Source organism: Poecile atricapillus, chromosome 1, assembly GCF_030490865.1.
Source record: "Poecile atricapillus isolate bPoeAtr1 chromosome 1, bPoeAtr1.hap1, whole genome shotgun sequence".
In the NCBI taxonomy this organism is placed as follows: domain Eukaryota; kingdom Metazoa; phylum Chordata; class Aves; order Passeriformes; family Paridae; genus Poecile; species Poecile atricapillus.
This window is the reverse complement of record NC_081249.1, coordinates 104,811,966-104,833,656: the sequence shown is the minus strand read 5'-3', so window position 1 is coordinate 104,833,656 and position 21,691 is coordinate 104,811,966. Positions and strand designations below refer to the sequence as shown.

Here is a 21,691-nt window from a genome sequence, read left to right as displayed (position 1 = left end):
ACTTGAGAGAGCAATGGTACCATCCTTATACTGAAAACAAGACTAACCTGTCAGTTAATTTAACACTAAAATCATAAAAACATAACTTTAAAAATATTAATGAAAGGATAGACTTTCATAATAGAAATATGATCTTCATTAGTAGGACTGTTTTGAGGGTTGTTTTTTTCCCCACAAACCCATCTCTGTTGACAAACTTTTCTTAGCTTCAGTAACACTAAGCAGTAACCTAGCAGCACTTGATGTATTGATGGAGCCAAAAGTCGACTTTTAGTCAAGCAGTATTTATTTATGTAATTGTAATGTGTTGAACAAACACAAAAATTAGCTTTAAAGTAGTTTGGTGTATCTTTTTCATGCCTACTTCCAGTGGTCACTCATGATCCCTGATGGTGGGTGACAAGGCCCACTTTTCACTGCAGGTGAAGAATTAAGGGGTCTTTCAGGAAGATCTTCTCTGACTGGCATGGAATAGTAACTTGCTCTGGCCAAGATGAACTCAGCCAGCTAATGAGCCTTGGTAGGAATTTTGCCTGCAGCTCACTCTTGTGGCAGCAACTTAAAAGTGAACAAACTGTATGCTTTACCAGTTATCTCTTAAGTTTCTTGGAAAGCTAGTACAGCTTTTTGGTTTTGACTGAAATGCCTTTTTCAAAGCAATGCCAAAATTTCACCATTCTTTGCCTTCTGTGTCTTTTCCTAAGCCTCAATCTAGTGAGCTCCAGAATTTTGTGAGCAGCTTCAGTGATTTTAGGCTTAGGCTGTGCAGGCTTGAGCTTATGTGCAGTTCAGCTATGAGAAGGCAGAAAGCCAGCCATGTTCCGGGCTGTATCCAAAGCCCTGTGGAATTCTGCCCCTCTCTGCTCAGACCCCACCTGCAGGGCTGTACCCAGCTCTGGGTCCCAGCACAGGAAGGACAGGGAGCTGCTGGAGCCAGTCCAGAGGAGGCACCAAGATGATCAGAGGGATGGAATACCTGCCTAATTAAGACAAGATGAGAAAGTTGGGCCTATTCAGTGTGAAGGAAAAGAAGGTTGCATGGAAATCTGAAAGCAACCCCTGAATATCTGAAAGGAGTCTACAACAAAGGGGGAGAGAGACATTTTACAAGACCATGGAGTGACAGGACAAGGGAGAATGGCTTCAAAATGACAGAGAAGAGGTTTAGATTAGATATTAGGAGGTAATTTTTTACAGGGTGGTGAGGCACTGGACAGGTTGCCCAGAGGAGCTGTGGCTGCCCTGTCCATGGAAGTGCTCAAGGCCAGGTTGGATGGGGCTTGGAACAACCTGGTCTAGTGGAAGGTGTCCCTGCCCATGGCACAGGGGTTTCCAACCCAGGCCACCCTATGATTCTATGGATCTAATTTTACTGTAGTCCCATTCCTCAGACCCAAGATATATAAGGAGTTTGAGCTTGGATATACAGTCATGATAATGTAAAATAAATTACCTTGGTGTTAAATGGCACCATGGTTGTTTCAGGAAAGGGTCACACACGTGAGGGAAGGAGCAAGAAGAGGGTGACTGGAAATAAGACAGCTACCACCACTGAGTTTCAATTTGCATCAACAGAGCTGTTGACACTGTAGCTTCAACCTGCTGTTTCACAAATAACTGAACAAAGAATGGAAGGAGAAGCTCCTCTTTCCCTGGCTGTATAACCATCAGTTTCAATTCTTGTAATCATATTTTCTTCCTTTTTCTTCACCTTTCCTCCTACATTAATTTTTCAGCTGTCTGGTCAGTTTTATTGGTGACCAGGGACATGAAGAGTTTTCATCACTAGGAAAAATGGACTTCAAGTAGCGTTTTCCCTTATTTTTATATTGTCTCATTTGGAGGTATTACCTTATGTTTTGAGTTTTTTACTTTGGAAAACTCTTGACTTGTATTCGGATATGCTCTGTGTGTGCACATAATTTTTAGCCTTTTTCAGTAGCTTGGTAGTTTGATTTTGGTAGTTTCAACTTGACCCATGAGCTCATACTCTCATCAGGAGGGAGTGCATAATTTCATGTTCCTTTAACCACTCCCTTAAGAAATTTATTTTCCTAGATTTACTTTCTTTTTTTTAAATTTGAATAAAAATGAGATCTTAATTTTAAAATGCCTGTTTTTAGGGTAGCTACCAGAACTGCTTTCAGTGCTTTTATGTCATAACTGGGTCTTTGTAAATCAGTGAATTAACCATTTCAGGTGTTTGCAGCAGTGTGAGGGGAGATTGTTCATCTGTGCGTGAAGGAATCTCTGTCAATCTTTAACTGATAGGTTCTTGGGTGCTCTCTTATTCCTTCTCTACCAATTTGCCTTGTATTTATCTTCTGCATTCAGATTAAAGACAGAAGTATCAACAGTCTAACAGCACTTCTACTTTTGAAATGCTATAATGGCTTCTTCCATCACAGTAGATTTCAATTAACTTGGAAGAACTTACAGTTTGTAAAGCTTAAAAATTCACAGGTTTTGTTTTAGAAATAAGGTGACAGCTTTAAATCTTATTTGATGAGGTGTAGAATGCTATCAAGATATTCATGGCAACGGAAGCTGAAACCCAATGTGACATAAAAGCAGTCAGGAAGAATTAAGTTTTCATGGATACTCAAGGCTAATCTAAAGCTGGTTTTGGAGTGAAATGATACACATTGGTTTCAGTGAGCTTTGGATCGGAGTTTGTGTGTAATGATCCAACAAAATAATTTGTTCTAATGTGTGTAAAAGACAAAATTTTATGGGTTAAAAAGTAATTATGAAGAGATTGGTGGGAAGGAGTGGGCTTGCCATCCAGCAAGTGGAGTTACCTGTCCTTTGAGGAACACAGTAGTTGCCTTGAAGCTGGTGGTATGTGGATGTTGAACCTAATCCTTTTGTTTCTTCACTCCAGTTACATGGAAGCCTTGCTCTACCTTATCTATGCTTACCAGAATAACAAAGAACTCTTGTCCAAAGGCCCGTACAGAGGGCACGATGAAGAGCTGATATCTCACTACAGACGAGAGTGTTTGCTAGTAAGTGAAAGGAGAGCTCAAAATATTGAGTTTGCTGCGTAGCTCTAATAAAATTAATTAATGGAGAAGTGTTGCCGTCATGTACAACAAACCCAAAACCTCCCTGCATTAGAAATTTAATACTGAGGCTTGTTAAGGGGAAAAAAAATAAAAGTAAAAAAGTAAACATCATTCCCCACGTTTTTTTGAATAGCCAGTCATTTTCTTTATGATTATAGTGGGCTCAGTGCCATCATGTCTGGGCTAGGTGGGAGTAGTGGTTGACTGTGTTGGTGAGTAGACTCACCCTGCTGCCATGGTTTGACGGGGAGACAAATATTGGGAAAGTCATCAGCAATGATGCCTTGCCTGGAACAAGGGATTTTTTGCTTGTTATGTCACTTTTAACAATAGTGAAAAAATAAAAGCACGTGATAGAAAATAGAAACTCAGTCTTAACAAAACAGCTGCAAAATTGGAGTTGACAGGTATGAAATGAAGTGGCTTGAGGAACAGCACAAGTTCAAGTGGATTAGTAGAGCATATGCATCATGGAGTAAATGTTAGAACACAGCTGTGGTTAATAAAAATTGCCAGCTAATTCTGTGGGAAGACTGTGCTTTAAAACAAACTGATAATGATGCATGGTAGACTGTGAAATGCTGTGTACTTAAAGGCTTTCCTTTTTTGTGGTGGTTTCTGAAGAAACTAAACGAACATGCTGCAGCACTGTTTGAATCAGGAGATGATCAGGAAGTAAATAATGGCCTGATCATAATGAACGAGCTTATTGTCCCATGTTTGCCATTACTACTGGTGGATGAAATGGAAGAGAAAGATATTGTTGCTGTGGAAGATATGAGAAACCGTTGGTGTTCCTATCTTGGACAAGAAATGGAACGTAAGTAATTTGTTATTAAGCTATAAGGACCTTGTGCAGCTTTTTTATGGTATTTTCAATGTCTAGAATTAAAATTGTATCTTTTGTGCCTTGGTAATGTTTTTTGAGCTGCCCTGACTTTTGAATAATCCTGTACACATTTAAATGAAAAGTTTTTACATATGTTGCACTGGGATATCAGGCTGTAAAGGAAACACGCTTTTTGAATAGAAAAACATTGGTTGTGTTAGATCATTTAAAGGGGAATTTATATCAACATCTTACTAGGAATTTGTATGTCGTAGTTATTGCTGGTAGGTCTAAAGAATCTGAATTATTCCAAGTGAAGCTCCTCTTCTACCCACTAAGTAATAAAAAAAAGTCAACATTGGGCAGAAAAAGGATAATTCTACACGCGGACATAAATGCTTATATTTGTTTTTCTGGTTTGATCTGCAGCCAACTTGCAAGAAAAACTGACAGATTTCCTGCCAAAACTGCTAGATTGTTCTACAGAGATTAAAGGTTTCAATGACCCGCCAAAGTTACCTTCCTACTCCACACATGAACTGTGTGAAAGATATGCCCGAATCATGTTGTCACTCAGTCGAACTCCAGCCGATGGAAGATAAATTCTGCAGACCTTCCTAAGCACATGTATAAACTTTTTTAGTTCTTAAACCTTGCCTTCCTGTCACAGGGTTTGCTTGTTGCTGCTATAGTTTTTAACTTTTTTATTTTAATAACTGCAAAAGAGAAATGACTGTACAAAATTTAGCCAGACTGCAAACGATTAAAGCTGAGAATCGCATGGCGCTCAGTCGTTTCAACCAGAATTGATGCAACACGCAAGTCTGATCATTATGGCAAAACTGCTTTTTTGCCATTTATCTGTTACAGTATTACTTTGCTTTTATCTTAAGATCCTTTACTTTATCAACAGCTGTCTGGATCATTTTGTGACTGCAACTACTTTAAGTGTCCAGTGCTGTGTAAATACATGGTACTTGGTAGCTTGTAAATGAAAAGAAAGAATAAAGTTTTATTTATGGCTACTTCTGTGTTTGCAAGCAGATACCTTGTATATTATTGTAAAATACAGGTATTTTTAGAAGAGATATAGTATATTGATGGGTTACTCAATTTTATAGACAAGGTTCTTCATGATTTATGGCCAGTTTCCTTTCAGGTACTTGGAAATTACTGTATGTGAATATATTGGAAAACTGTCACAGTATTATACACAATGGTGTTTTGTATATTCTTCACTGGTCTGTATGATACTGCACCTGAGCACTTTAGTGTGCGTGTGAATGGCCATGCCAAGTATTTTCTAATAGGGACTGGCTTCTGAATCAAAACAATAATGGCACCTTCCTTTTATTCTTAGAAAAAAATTGAAGTAAAAAAAATTAAAGTAAAAAAATTTAAAGTATTTTCAGTATAAATATATTAAACCCTCTAAACAAAACTTCTAAAAATTGATTTAAGTAGAGAAAATAAAGGTTTTAAAAAACTGAATTTATAAAGCTTAAGGATTAATCTTCATTTTTAATTGGTACTTGAGTCATGTAAGTGACCAGAAATAAAATCTTAATTTTAATTCTTTACTTGAAATGGGTTGCTGTTGTTGCAACAAAATATCTCAAAATTATTTTATCTGTCCTAATTAAATTTCTATTCGAAGTAAAAGAACATATCTATTGGGCTTGTTTTGTAGAACTGAAATACTGTCTTGTTTTAATGAAGAAATTTAATTATTTTGTGAAAAGAGAGATTTAATGCATCCTTAGGTAATGCTGTTACCTGACACTATTTTGATTCTTTCTCTTTTTAGAGAACGTTTTGTGTTAGATCAGTAAAATATGTGAATATTTATTTGTATGTTTTTATTGGAGCGACACAACTTTTCCTTACAGGCTTTCAAGTGGTGTTTGAATATCTGCTAATAAAAGGCCACAGGGGGAAGGAGTGATGAAGTTCAGACCACCTAGAAATGCAGTGGGCAGAAATGTGGGCATCTCATATGCAAGAAGCAGCAGAGTTCAATCTTAGCACCTATCAGTCTGAGAATTTGTTTACTCTGGAGAGACACTGGATCACAATGTACAGGGAATAGAATGTGGCCTTCAATTCAAAATCTGTTCAGGGCTGTTCTCCACTTCTCTATTCAGTATTGCAGTGGTCCATGCCTTTTCAAACCACCCATTTATTTTATCTTTTTTTTTTTTTAATAAAGAATGTTGACCTTTTATAAGTGAAATACTGCACAGGAGTAGTATTATAGGTCTGAGAGTGTTGATGTGTGAAATATCCCTCTTAAAGGAAAAAGGTATGCTTACTATGAAATGGGGGAGGATACATTTTAAAAGCTTTTCCATTTTGCACCTGTTCCACTTGAATTTGAAACTCAAGAATATGGCTACTTAGCACTGTATTTTTAAACAAGGTCTTGAACAGGTCAAACTTCCTGCTTTTTTAGTAACAGAAAGAAGAATTAGATGTGAAAGAGCAACTTTATTTCATTCTGGCTAACAGGTTTGGAGTTGGAGTGTTTGTGGAAGCTTTTAAGGAAAGCTCCCCTCTCACCCCGAAGGAGCCAGTTACCCTCATCCGTTTAATCTTTCACAACAAGCACATGGGAAACACTCTTTCTAAGGTAAAAAGAAAATAAATTATTTAATTTGGGAAGAGTACCTAAAATATTTAAATTAAAAGGAAGCAAAGAAGGATGAGACTTGGTTTTTTTTCTATTCAGTTTCTGAAAGTGTGTAAATAATCCATTGACGTTCACTGTACTGAAGATAAATGTGTATTCCTTTGCAAAGACAAATTTTTGAGTTGAATTGAGAAGGTAGAAGAGCAGAGATAAATATAGATGTATTTTGCTATTTTAATATATTTTAAATATCTGAGTTTAAACCTTCAGTGAAATCATTAATGGTTACATTATGTTTTTTTTAAAAGCCTTGCTTTTCTCTCTGCAGTAAGGCAGTTGATAGCTTGGATGCACAATGCCCAGCACAAAACCTCTACAAGTAACTGTAAGGTAGTAAAGTATATGGTCCATTTGGCTACCTGATAATCTGTGACTGAATTATGTAAAGAGGTATGGGTTTTATCAGGGTTTCTTTTTTTCAGTTAACAGAACACAAAAAGAGGAAATTTACCCAAAATTCATTTACAAAATCACTTGTATCTTCAAGTGAAAGGTGGGGTTTTTCCAGATGTTGCTTCATAGTGAGAAAGAGCCTGAACTTACCCACTTTCAGTTAATTGCCTTTTTTTTAAATCTCTCTCCGAATTATGTGTCTTCATTTTAGTTGCCTGATCCTATTGCTTTACTTGACATGATATTTTGTAGTATCAAGAATCTTGTTTATAGTTCAAGATACCATAGCAGCTCTGTCAGTCTGAACCTGGCAGAAAACCATGAGCAGCAGCAGAATGGAGCTGAACAAATGAAGAGGATGGATGGGAGTCAGTTTGTACTTCTTAAATTTGGGATATTTGGAATCCCACCAGACACCAAGAACTTGTCCTTCACTAGTGAGTCAGTGTTGCTTTGTGGACAGTCTGTGCCCTACTGCAGGGAACAGGTTTGCTCAAAAAAACCTGGAGTGTGAGCAGAGCCAAAAGCACATGCTTTGTATTCAAGCATTAACATACCAAAATTTCATAATATCTGCATTAAGTATCTTTCAGGTTATTTTTAGGCTACTCCTGTGAAGATTGAACTCCTGAAAGGAACTGGACACCACCAGTAGCACACAGAAGACAGCTGGATATTGTCCAACAAACTAAGGTTCATAAAGGGAGACAGTGGTTGCTGCCCATACTCCTCATTTTGTCACGTTTCCTTCTCTCAATCTCCAGTGAGTCCAGATGTCTGTGGGAGGCCTTATATAAGCACAAGGTAAAGAATTTTGATGGAACAATGCACCACTCTAGGTCTGCAATGAGTCACCTCATCTGTGCAGCATTTTTCAACATAAATGTATGTTTAAAAAAAAAAAATACTCTAGGTTTGAGTCTATAAGAATGTAAGAATAGAGAATATCAGTCTTGGCACTGAGAGGAAAGCAGTTGCATCTTCCCATTTCTCTTTGGTGGAGGGGACAATAATACAGATACAAAAATGCTCTTAACTAAAGAGGTCTTCTGGCAAAATGCAGTAGGTAGAATTCCAAAGCAGGGGGTGTGATTCATGTGAAACAATTATTTTTCATGTGCTTGAGATCCATTTTTTCTTTATGTACTGTGTCCTTGAAGATCTTTTGAAGTCCTGGTCTTGATAGATAAGTTACTAACTGGAAACACTTTTAACTCCTAAAGAGCATCTTTATAGGCAAGACTCAGCAGAACATTCCTGCTTGGTTCAGCATTCCTAGTTCCATTCTGATCCATATGGGAACAAAGCCTCTGAACTTTAGCAAACATGTCTCACTGCCGTACACACATGTGCTCCAGCTTTATTGTTGTGCTCTTAAAATCTTGGACTTGGCCATGGAATGTTCTCAATTATGAATTTCAGATCTTTGCTGTAAGTAGCAGGAAAAGACTCTTGCTTCTCAAAAGTTGTTTCTTGAGGTAGCACTTTGAAAGAACAGCTTGGCTTGCTTATCTGGTGGTTGGGATCAACCCAAATCCCCTTCTCACAGGCTGGGAAATGCATAATGGGAAAAGCTTGTTTTCAGGATGGTGGTCACAGGATGGATTCATCATCAATGTTAGTATATGGTCATTCTTCATTGCTCTCCTCATATCTAAACTGAAATACCTCTTAAATAAAGTTTGAGCTCCATGATTCATTCTTTCACTTTTTATTTCCCCCTGCCCTGGTGTTCCCCAGTGAAGTCAGGTTTTATAGCCTAAAGAATGTAGTAGTTGGTAGTTGGTTAAGTCTTTGATAAACCATCAGCTTGAACTAACCACTGTACCTTCACCACCAGGATACAGAACCAGGATTCCTCTGCTTCCATCTGATTTGTGTGGGCTTCCGTTTCTGTCATTCTTTTCCTCGAAATGCCTGTGGAGGATCTGCAGGTCACATAACGCCATCAACACACATACTATCTGGCAGCTCAGCATTTGAGAGCCTGAAAGAGGGAATTTATGGATAGTTAGCCAAAGCTAACAACTGCAGAGGTTTTCTCTACCATGTCTTGGCATATCAAGAAAAAAAAAAAAGGAAAGAAATAATTTGTTGGAGCCTTACTTAACTGAGCACTCTGAACTGAGCACTTTAGGAGTGTGAGGGGTGTCTTGTGCACTGTATCTCAGCACTGTCCTGGTTTATGAAGGTTCTGGAGACTGTTCCTCTTGTGTAGTAATTTTCAGTTTACCCTGATCTTTATACTTTGTCTTGAATTATTAAAACCGCAGTCAAACATAACTTCTGGCAAAAAGCAACTTTTGCTGCTGTGCTGATTTCATGACCTTACCCATGTCTGTGTTCTGTGTCTGGGTGCTGCCTATCAGTGTTCAGGACCATATCTGCTTTGTTATCTGTGTTCAAGTTCCCTGGACCCATCTGTACTTTGTGGATATACAGACAATAGGGAAAAGGCACTAATTCCTATAGATATTCTTAAAAAAAAAAAAAAAAGTGCATTTTGTCTGTGACCTTTAATCTGTAACAGTAAAACTTTCAGTTGAATGTGGACTAAGAGCTTGGGAAAGCTGTGGGAGTTTGAGGAAGGGTTGCTTTTTAAAAAAATTATCGATAATATAGGATCATGAGATGGAGGGAATTGCAATGTAAACATAGTAAATTTTATGTGAATTAGAAAAAAAAACATTAGTTGAAATAAATTTTAAGCAGAGAAGTCAGTGTTACATAATGCAATTTGAAGAAAACCTCCTGTGTTCTTAGGGAAGAGATTGGAGTGTTTGGCTTTTGTAAGGAACCTTGATTGGTGAAACTGAAAAACTTGTAACTTTTAGTAGCTCAAGGTAATTACATTCTCATAATCTACTTATGAAGCTGTTTTGTCCAGAACTTAAAAAAAATCAAACAAACAAACAAAAATAAAACTATCTCAATAAAATCAAATTACCCCCCATTCCTCCAGGAAGATAATACTGTTCTGTGAAGTCCAAGTTTAGTTTGGATGTTCAATAAACTTATTTCCTTCCTTCTTTCTTCAGTCTGTTTGAACAAGTACATTATGTTTTGAAATGCATATAATTTCTTTTTGAATTTCTGAAGGAAAATTTGTCATCTCCAATACTTTTCAATGTGAGATTAAGACCTGTCATTGTATTTGGCACTAGCACTCATTCCACCCTCAGCTGATGGTGATTTTTAGTTATGTGGTTGTTGCAAGAAGCTTGAACAGATGATTTGTCATTCCAGCTTCCTTCTGTAGGATGTAATCCTTAACATTCTTTGTATACAAAGGTTTGTACTGCTGTGTTTTAGGAATTTATTCCACTTCACCCTTATCTTGGTTCAGTTTAAAGCTGTTATTCAAATGCTTTGCATTGAGCAAGTGAAACAGCACTGATCCTGTTTGCCAGTGTTCTGCTCCACTGGAGACAGTAACATCTCTGTGCTACTTGGACTTCTTAAGAGATTTTGTGGTGCTTTGTGCTCTGAATTTGCTTGAAATGGATGGTAATGGAGTTAATTACCTGTTGGTTGCAGTTGACAGAGAAGAGCCATAATGTTGTTTTCTATTTAATAACAAAATAAAGTGATATAATTTCTCCCTTGACACATATCCCCACAGGATTAGGAAAGCTGTGTATCTTTGCTAGGAAAGTAGAAGTTTTTAGGTAAAATCTGGTAAGTGTTCAAACTGGTCACAACCCCTTCAGGAGGGTACTTGCATGGATAGTGTGCTTGTCCTCCTGTCTTTGTTCTAAACATACCGATTTAAAAGTATTTATGGTGGTTTCTGTTTGCTCTGTAGTAATTTTATATGTTTTCTTTGGATAGACTTGTTTTGTAAATGCCTAATGTCAGTTCTTGGTGTTAAGCAAGAAGGTATGATGCATCCCAATGGGAATTTTCTGTCAGTTCAGTGAAGTTGTAAAACCTTGCAGTAATTATTCTGTTATGTCTGTGCTATTAGCTGGTTCACTCCCTACTGTCCCCAGCCAAGACACTTCTAAAACTAAGTAGTGGGCTCAGGACAAACTATAATTTTGTTGATTGCTTGGGATCTTTCTTCTTTTTTTTTTTTCAAGGAAAAGACCAGTTGTGTGGCAAAGAGAGCTACAACAGGTTTAAGATAGATACCAAATACTGGTAAGATCTGGCTAAGAGAGGAAGAGACACAGGTAATACAGCTAGGTTGAAACTTACCTGTTTTGAGTTATTTCTGCTTTTAAAACTGAATAATTTGGAGTGGTTGCAAATGCTGTTCACAAGCAGTCTATAAAAGGGTGCTGTGCAAAGAATGTGTACAGAGAAGTGCTGGACGATGAGTAAATGTTGAGGGCTTCTAAATACTGTAGTCTAACACCTCCTTCCAGAGGGAGAGTATTGTGGAGTTTGATTCCTGCAGAGTTCAGAAAATACATGACAGGTGGTGTCAACTACAGAGACACTCAGAGGTTTGAGTGGACAGAGATATTCCATCAGGATTTCTGCAGTTGGCTTTGTTCCCTCTTCCCGTGTTTGATTAACCACAGGCTCTTTGCCCAGAGGAGACTCAGTGCTTCTCAATAATGTAGGCAAAGCTGGGTTTGTCCATGAGAAATGATGGAGTGGGGCTCCCTACTATAGAAGAGGCAAAACAGGTGTATTTTGGACAGTAACTTTAAAGGGACAGGCATGCCTTTTTTCAGAATAGGGACAGATGAAAATAGTTGGGCAAAACTGCATCTTTTCCACTGGAGTTACTGCCTGCACACTGGCTGTTTCCCTCCTTGTCACCAGCTGAGTCTCTCAGCTGTCTGCTTCCTCTACTGAGTGCCAACTTTGCTACACTCCTGTGTAGTGTCACACCTGTGAGCTCATTTTTATTTCAAGTCCCTTCTGAGCCTCTTCTTTCTAGGGTACAAGCCCTGTTGGATAAGGGAAGGATGGCCTTACTTTCTAAATAGTGAAGGGGCATATCCTGTTTTAAACATGCACTCAACTGAATGCAGCTTGCTGAGTACCTAGCCTACATTTTGACTGACTGACTGACTCATGGCAAAATGTATCTTTCATGTTTTTCAGATTCTATAGTCATTGCTTATATTTCAGCTCCCTGATGAAGAGGTCTTTGCAGGATTGCAACTCTTTCCCTTCATTAGTAGTGCTTCCTCAGGAAAGAAGTTCTCAGTAAGAAGAAACCCCTCCTGTCATGACATAACAAAAATGTCTATGGAATAAACAAAAAAAGTTGTGTGCCCTGCAGCCAAGAAGGCAAATGGTGTGCTGGGGTGCATTAGGAAGAGCATTGCCAGCAGGTCAGGGAGCGATCCCACCCCTCTGCTCACCCTGGTGAGGCATATCTGGAGTGCTGTGTCCAGTTCTGCGCTCCTCAGGACAGGAGGGACATGGAACTCCAGGAGCAGCTGCATGGAGGGTGACAAAGATGATGAGGGGACTGGAGCATCTGTCTTATGAGGAAAGGCTGAGGGAGCTGGGGCTGTTCAGCCTTGAGAGGAGACGAGTGAGAGGGAACCTCATCAATGTCTGTCAGTGTCTGCAGGGAGGGGTCAGAGCATGGACCAGGCTCTGCTTGGTGCCCAGCAATGGGACAAGAGGCAGTGGACAGGAACTGCTGCACAGAAAGTTCCTTCTGAACATGAGGAAGAACTTCTTCACTTTGCAGTGACCAAACACTGGAACAGATCATCCAGAGAGGGTGTGGAGTCTTCCTCCACACATTGGTGACATTCCAGAACCATCTGGATGAAATCCTGTGCCACGTGCTCTGGGATGATCCTTCTTAAGCAGGGAAGTTGGACCAGATGACCAGATTACCCAGTCTGTGATTCTGCAGTAAACCATAAATTTTGGTCTTTTTTCCATCTCAGACATCATTAAAAGCCATGAGATTGCAATGGGAAAGCTCCTCTGGTTATTAGTGGTCTCCCTGAAGGGAATAATGGAGCTCCATGTAGCACCTGGTGGAGCTGGACTTGGCACGAGGCTTTCTTTGACACCAGCACAGTGTGCTCTCATGGAACAGTGTGCACAGGTCTGCAGTGATAGCAAATGTTACGACAGCACGTGCAGCAGGACTGCATGTGGGAATCTACTTTTCCATGTTAAGCCCTAGAGTTTACACATTTAAGCATCAGTCCTACTGATTCAGGCCTCCTACACCAGAGAAAGATAAAAAGGTTAAAATGACATCAAACACACTGCAATTGAACATAGTTGTGATGAAACTGAAACCTTTGCTGTCTGAAAACCTTACATGGTGACAGCCTAATGAGGAATGCAGCTAAAATACTTGAAGTTCAGTTTTGACTTGAAGTTCAGATTGTATTGCAATATTTTAAAAGTATCTATTTCTTACATGCCCATCTAGTTAAACTAAGAATCTGGAAGTTTTCACTGGAGTGCTCAGTGGCAGTGTACATACTCTTTGATCTTTTTTTTAAACTTAGTGAGTTTTTCCTCTGACTTGCATAGGAAATAGTTTAAAATGAATGCATTAATTCAGACAGCTTTTCTTGTGTAAATATATAGAATATGTGTGCTACTGACAATGTTTTTATGCTGTGGATTTTTCAGAGCCTGGGGGTTTGTCTGGGCTGTGGTTAGTTTGCTTTTATGCCTTGTAATGTTTTCTGAAGAGCCTAATGCTGACAGTGATCCCTTCAGAGCCTCTGATGCTGCACTGTCCCAGGGAGTAGGGGCTGCTGAAGGCTGAAGTGTCTTTCTGCCGTGCTCCATGAAAAACATGAATGCTGCCCTCAGCCACGGACACAGCTGCCATCTGGGAAGGCTGTGGTAACCTCCAGGGTAAAAGGATTCTGGAATACTCTGAATTTCTTCAGTCTGTATACATTTACTAAGAGTACTGAAGTCTGGATTTGGGCGGTGAGAACTGTAGCAGCTTGTGCACTTCCCATCGCTGGCAGCATTCAGGGCCAGGCTGGATGGGGCTCTGGGCACCCTGGTGCGGTGGGAGGTGTCCCTGGCCATGGTAGGGGCTGGGTGCAGCTCCAGCTCCTTTCCAGCCCAGGCCGCTGCGGTTCCCTGGCCATGGCAGGGGCTGGGGCTGGGTGCAGCTCCAGCTCCTTTCCCGCCCAGGCCGCTGCGGTTCCCTGGCCATGGCAGGGGCTGGGGCTGGGTGCAGCTCCAGCTCCTTTCCCGCCCAGGCCGCTGCGGTTCCCGGGCAGCCCGGGCGTGGCGGCGCCTCCCGCGGGGCCGCAGCGGCACCTGCCGGGCTGAGGCCGGCACTGCGGGCCGCTGCCGCGATCCGTGAGGGGCCGAGCTGCGGGTGCTTCCTGCGGGAGAAGCGGAGCCCTGCGAGCCCGGCAGGACCCGGGCGGGCTGTGTAAATAAACTTGGACATTTGGTGTTTCCCGCAGTGAAAGCTCCGCTGGGGCTGAAGGGCTCCAGAGAGGTCCCCTGGGAGCTGTTTTTTCTCTCACGGCACTTCAGACCTGCAGCAAGGGAAAGGAACTTTGCGCTTTTGGTGGTGTGTTCGTGTGAACCAGAACGATTCCTTTCTTTCTTTGGGCTGGAAGTGAGGTGTAGGTTTTACTAGGGAAAGCCTGAAGTGATTAGGGACTATTTTAGGACGGGCAGTTTCTTTCAGTAGTTTGTTCTAAAGGCTGCAGTTCCTGTGGCAGATGCATACTAATCTGCTTTCTGAATTTAAAACAGCCTGGGGTGATGTTCTTAGCAACTGATCTTTTTCCTCTGAAATTCACTGTGTCATTGGTACCACTGCCATGGCTGTGGCAGCATGTACCAGCTCCCAGGAAGCATTCCTAGGAAAATCAGTGGGGCTTTTTCAGACTCAGGTGTGCCTGTGAAGAAGAGAATTTAGGATAGACTATTAGGAGATGTTTTTGAAAAATATGATATATTGTGAATTTAGCCTTTCTGCCTTTAAGGTTGTGCATAAATGAGAGATCCAGGATAGCCATACACTGGACATTTTCAGGAGCTTTTGTTGTAGGTCATTTTGATTTGGTTTGGCTTAAATGTCTATGAAAAATATTAATTTTACTTATTTATATATTCACTTTTTGTTTGCTAATGATGTCTTGCTGGAAAGAGAATTATGAAGGAATAATATAATGGTCTTGCAGGAAAGCGAAAGCTTATAAAATAATAAAAAAAGGTTTCATTTGGATGCCTAGAGCAGGTTAACTGCTAATTAGTGGGTTAGTAACTGATGGGTTTCTTGCATATTTAAAAGTGAGTACATGTGAAGAAATAACAGTGCATACAAGATGATCTGGCTTAGCTGAGGTCACAAAGGAAAAGTTCCACAGGGATACTTGAGTGAGAAATAAAATTGGTAAATATTTTTTTTTTGCTACTTTTCCTAGCAAATCAGATCATTTTGATCTCGTGTGCTCAAGAGTGGCAAAAATATTATGTGTGGCAGTGCTTGTCACAATTGAAGTATCAGCATCAATGATATCATGACAGTGGAACAGAGTTTGTGGCTTGAGCTTTTCTGCTGGGTTTGAACTTGCTCTGAAGTTCAGACCTGAGCTTGCTCAGGTCATTCCAGTGCCCACTCGAAAGCTGAGGCATTCAGGGGCTCCAGCATCCTCTTTGCTGCCTGCAAAAGAACGAAGAACAGATTAATCTTTATTGTGCTCACCTAGTTTGAGATTCAGTAGGCAGACCAAAGATTGCTTTAGCTAATTAGGCCCTCTAATTGGATTTTAAAAGTTATTAACCTTTCAAATAGGCTCTCCAGAGTGGCATTGTCAGCATGTTCTGAGCTAATATGCAGCCAGCTATTAGCTCCACTTGTAGTGCTGACAAGCAGAGGGCAGGCAGGGTTGAGTTGCTCCTTGGAGAAGGGAGGGCAAGGAAAACTCTGTGTCCCTGCTCTGCAGTGGCAGGGGTGCAGGAGAGGAAGGTGGTGCAGGTTCTCAGTGGGGCCAAGCAGCTGCTGCCTTACATTCTCCATCACTTCCTGCTCATGGCACCAGCTGAGATTTTACAAGGAGGCTGGAAGAAGAAATAAGATTCTCACAAAGAAAGTGTTTTCTGGTTTTTTTCTCCTTTGATTCTGTCTTGCCTTTGTGTTTGCACCTCTCATGGCACATATTGCATTTCTTCATCCCACAGACTGTAAGGGTTTCCCCCTGAGATACACATTACAGAGTATTGAGAATGGCTGGTCAAACTGGAGGGGGATATGTGTGTGTGAAAAGCTACAAAATAGAATATTATTTTCTGGGCTTATGGGAAGGAATGACTAGTCTATAATTTTTGGGCCAGCTCTGTTGGCGACTTTTTAATTCTTGATGAATTTAAGTGGCCTTCAGTGTTTGTGCTTCTGTGCCACTCTGTCCCACGTGTGCAAGACCAAAATAGCCCTACATGAACATGTCAGAGATAACCTGAGATGTTTAGATATCATGACTCACATCATCAAAGTTATAGAGATAGATGAATTTGTGTTGCTGTGGAATGTCTACAAGAGCTTTCCTGCAGGCATTTCTCCTTACCCAATATGCTTTAGGACTTGTGAAATACTCTTTTTTTCCCAATGTGTAGTGTATGAGGTCACATGGGCAAGAAAGATGATAGCTGTGTGTTTGCTTAAAGTTGCCCTTAAGGAAACAGAAGCCAACATACAGAAGAAAGTCTCTCTGATATTCAGTTTTCATATAACAAGGAGTTTAAATCCCCCAACTCTCAAGACCCATTGCATTTTTATTTCTTGCCATCATAACTACTTTTCCATGGCTTGGAAGTTACTCTGTGAGAGCTGGACACCCAAGGCCAGCACTGAGCCATTTGTATTCATGGTAAAGTGCTGTCATTTGATGAATTTGATTAACACGGCAGCTGCTCCATGCTTGCTGCTCCCCTTCCTACTCTCAGGAGCAAAGCCTATCTGCTTTGCAAATGCTCTACCTGCTCCAGGGAGCTCTGCCTGACTTTCCCAGCCGTATCACACCATGCCTTGCTGGCAGCACGTCCCAGGGCTGCCAGCCTGGTGACAATGGACTTCTCTCAGTGCCCAAAGCTCCAGGGCTAACAGCAGCCCCCAGCTGCCAGTCTACTCTCTAGCACAGAACAAGAGGAAATACATCATGCTTCTGGTGCTGAGCTTTTTCCATGGTTCCACTTCCAAATGCTTTGCTGAGAAGCATCAGGAACTTTCTTCAGCTGCACATCGTACTCACTGTGAAATATTCAGAGAGAAGAATGCCAAAAGTCAAGGGTAGAGTTCACGTGTGCAGTCGTAGTACTCAGTGACAACACTAGGTTCTTTTACCTTTGTTCTCTTTATGCAAATTTCCTGAGTTCCACCTTGAGAGAGAAACCTGTAGCTATGAAATTGCAGGCTATGGAATTTTTCTTAATGGAGTACCTACAGTGGTGGAAGAAGTAAAATAAAAAGGGCAAATTTCTTAATAGAAACTCAAACCCCCCAGTACTTCATGTTATTTCCAGCTATACTGGTGTTCGCTGCAGAACCAGAGCATGCGGTAAATTTTTTTTTGCCATTATGGTCCTTGTTCTTGTTTTTGCTAAACTCTTTCTAGAATGTACTGGGAGATTTCTGAACTGATTAGTTGTCCTGTGTGTTAAAACTAAGATAGTGCAGTGGTATCCACCCCTCACATATCAAGGCTTGTAAGTCGTCTGTGGGGTTCATTCAGCCGAGTTTGTGCTCTAATGGAAACGTTCACTGGAAATACGTAGTTGTGACCTGTACAGTCTGAAATGACACACACTTGTAAAAAATCTTAATGTGATATGTTGTCATGAGGGGTTATAAAAGCAAGAAAAATAGATTGCTTGCCCTATTCCACCTCTGAAAGATTGATTGTATGCTTCTTGGAAATGTGGTTTCAATTTTGGAGAGCCAAGTCATGGTTTATGAGCAGGTACCCTAGAGCAAACCCAACCCTGCAGCAACTGGACCTGACACTCACTCGAGGCAGGGAACGACATAAGACTTGGGGATGTGTAGTCTCATCATCACCTTCTGGCTTGTGTTAGGATATGTTCTTGAAACCCCATCTGAGAGAAAAGTTCTGCTGTTAGTGTAGTAAAATCAGTGCTGGTAAGAGTGAATAATGATCTTGAACATCTTTAAATTTTAAAAGACAGAGTGGGGAAAGATGTGTCCTCCCCAGTGTAGGGAAAGGAAGTTGAGCAGAAATAAAAGAAGGATAAGGTTGGGCCATGTGTTTGAGAACTGTGTTTCTATTTGGGGTGCTGTCTTCCTTCTACAACTGCAAGCTTCTAGCGAAGCTGGTTGAATGTTACTTCTTTCCCACTCAGGAAAACTGAAAATATGTTTAAAGCCAAAAATCTTGAATATGTGCTCTCAAGTCAGTCTTCATCTGCTCCTCCTATAGATCAGACAGAACGGTTGCTGTGTGTAATCTGGGATTGGCACAAATGAGTGTATGAATAGATGTATATGTATGCATGTGTTTGTGTGCTTATTGCTATTCTTCCTCCACAAAGGAGAAAATGGAATATCCTGTGTATTCAGAAGAAGGCAAAGCCCTTCAAACTTGCATTTTAACAAGTCCTGGATGGCTGTAGGCTGCCACTCCCACAGATTTGATTGCAAGGGTTTGGTAGTTCCACCTTGAAAGCTGATACTCAATATATTAGTTTAAAGCTACTCAAACCTCTGCAAACACATAGCCTTAAAATAATGTTGAAGTTTTTTGGGTTTTTTGTCTTGACTTCTGAAAATTTAATACTTTTAAAAATCACTTTCAAAAGTAATGAACTAAAAAGCATAAAAGAAACTGAAAAAATCTATAGAGCTCATAGATCAAATGCAAGTGTCCAGGTTTTAGAGTGCTGTGTGGAGGCAATACTCTCCAGAATGTTAGTAACCCAGAGTATCTGATATGCTCACATCACAAGTCTTGAATAATATTGTCAATTTATAAAGAAAATGTTACTTATGATTAAGTTGAAAGCAGAATATGACTCATTTTAGGGTAACTGTAACATCAAAGTCAATTAAAATTAAGCTTTATTATGCTCATATTAAAATTACTGGAGTGAGTGCGCCACAGGGAGTTGTTCACCTATTAGCCAGTTCTGTGCTAAATGGAACTTTAATAAAGTTATTTTTGGGGGCAAATACTAAAGAGTAAAGGGGACTTAAGCTGTCATTTTCAGCTTCTAATTTGTACCTTTTTTCCTCTCTGCTAAAGCCTTTGCGTTCCTAGTGAACTGTAAGATTCCAGAGATCAGAAGTGTTTTGTGTGTGGCTTTTTGCATGGCTACCATGGACCACAGTTTGCACAAACAGCAGCAGCCACTTGGATACCAGTGCAAAACACCCTTACTCCAATGACCATTTAGTGGCAACTCATCCTAGGATCCAGCTTTTAGTCCTTATTTAGATGTACTTCTCCTTGAAGGAAGAAGAGGGGAAGAGGCTTTCTGTCATCACTCATGTCAGAATGAGCTGCTTTCCAGTCCTTTCAGTCCTGTTTCAGATTGCACAGAATATTATGAGTTGGAAGGGACCCAAAACCATCAATCAGCAAGTCCAGCTCTTTTGTGTATGGCCTGGGCAGGGATCAAAACCACAGCCATGGTGTTATTAGCACAGTGCTCTGCCCAGCTGAGCTGCTCTCAGGGTCTCGTAGTAAATCAAACCACTGTGCTAGTTCCTCTGGGGAACAGGTGGAATGAAGTCTGCAATAAACAACTCCCATCCCATGATCCCTGGGAAGTTGAGAGGAAACAAAATTGAATGGAGAGTTGCTGGCATGGTACTGATGATGAAACTAGAGAGGCTCACAGGAGATGGCTTTCACACAGGGTAAACAAAAACATCTTCAGCACTTGCAAAACATCTTCAGCACTGTGCTGCGCAATTGCTGGTAGCAGTGATACAATTATTGCAGTAATTGCAATTAATAGTAAGGTCCATTGCTTCACCAGGACTCCAGCGACTGATAAGTAAGGAGGATGGGCCTTAGCAGTCTTTAGCCATGACAACTTTTGTTGCCAAGTGCTCCTTGTAAAGTAATAGTAATATTGACAAAAGTTATTACCATTTTGCTCTACAAATTAGTGCTGAATGTACTCCTTTAAATCCCCTCTCCAATCCTTAGAGCTAAATGCCCTGCTTGGTTTGGAAGTGCAGGAAACAAGCAGTTTTTGAATACTAGTTTTGGAAATCCTGTTCTTTCTATAATCATGGAAGGCAAAGAGCAACATTAGACACCATGTAAAATATTACTTTATTTTCCTTTCTCTGGTGTAGTCCCAGCTGCTTTTTCTAAAATCCTTTCAGCACTTTGAGGAAAAGTTTTAAGTGCCAGAAAAATTCAAAGACAAGGTAAAAAGTGTTTATAATAGGAGCACCAAAACTGGGAAAATGTGTAACAGCAACAATATGAAACTATGGCTATATTGCTGCTGTATTTTCTATAGCTGGTTACTGATTACTATTACTTTTTACTTATACAAGATGATATTTCTCACTGTAAGAAAAGATCATTAGAAAATAAATGCTGTTACTTTGCTATTAGAAGTTAATGAAGCACTGAGGTTTTTAACTTTCATTTCTGCAAAATATTTTTGGTGCCCAGTCATACCCCATCTTTTCGTCTTGTTTTGGTGTGGTTTTTTTGTTTGGTATTGGGGGGAGTTGTTTATTTTGTTTTAGTTTTGTTTTTTACAGCTGTCTGTCTCCTAAGTATAAATTTTTACATGATCAGGTTGCTTTTGTTCAGCTTAGGCATTTAAGTACTGTGAAAAAGATGGAGAAGAATGGTGGGAAAGAGTACTAATGATTGCTACATTTATGTCTATGCCTTTCACATTTGCTTTTTAATTTAAGGTAAGCTTTCAAAAGAGACACTATTTCAGTAAACACCTTAGTGTCCTTGACATTGGGGAAAAACACTAAATTTCTTTAAACCTTTGAAAATCTAAATATTTTCTAGGAGATGAAGAAGTGTTTAAGCAATAGGATGCAGGGAAACAATCTGCTTTTCCTTTAAAAACAAGAATGTGATCTATAAATGCTTTCAGAAATTTGTTCCCCTTATGTAGATCTGCGAGTTTTGATAATGCCTAAACAATGTGGGTGTGTGGTTTTATGGTGCTCATGTGAATGTACCCATCTTCTAACAGTAATGGAGTGCAGAGGAGCTGTGGCTCTACTGTTTTAAATACTGGTTTGTTTGTTTTTTCAACTGTTCACTTGGGCATCTGAAAGACTTGAATTATGCTTTTAAATATTGACTTTTTAGAGCCTCGGTCAATAATTTAAAGACTTGATCTCAATAAAATCAAGGGATTTTATCACATAGGCTTGGGAAACACTACTCTTAATATGTCTACAATATTGTATTTTACTACTAGTTTAAAGATCTGATAATCCTATTTCTTAAAAAAGGGTTTGGGGTGGTTTTGTTTGGTTTTTTTTCTCCCAGAGAACTGAGGAGATGCTAGGAAAAAATGGAGCAGAGGAAAGCTTGCTCTTCTGGTAAATATATTTTCTTGCTCATCTGATATGAAGCAAATGTTCATTAGCAGTTTAAACAGCGAGTTTTTGTTCTCATATGCTTCAGGTAAAGTATGGTTTGTGTTTTTTTGGGTTTTTTTCTTGGTAACAGAAGATGGAACTGGGCATTCCTTGATCCTGCATAACAAAACATTTGCCTGTTCAGCAAACTGAGAGTTCAGAATATACCTGCATAATTTCTGGGAAGTTAAAACTACTAT

General features: G+C 40.0%; 1 protein-coding gene across 4 annotated transcripts in view; it reads left to right on the top strand.

Moving 5' to 3' along the window:
• USP25 (ubiquitin specific peptidase 25) overlaps nt 1-4,922 on the top strand; it is an 89,913-nt gene extending 84,991 nt beyond the window's left edge. For all 4 annotated transcript variants that reach the window (XM_058829463.1, XM_058829462.1, XM_058829464.1 and 1 more), the window contains 3 exons: nt 2,885-3,008; nt 3,693-3,888; nt 4,327-4,922. In XM_058829463.1, the coding sequence (XP_058685446.1) occupies nt 2,885-3,008; nt 3,693-3,888; nt 4,327-4,499 (493 nt within the window). In that variant the 3' untranslated portion in view covers nt 4,500-4,922. The remainder of the gene's footprint in view (nt 1-2,884; nt 3,009-3,692; nt 3,889-4,326) is intronic.
• Nucleotides 4,923-21,691: the final 16,769 nt, after the last annotated feature.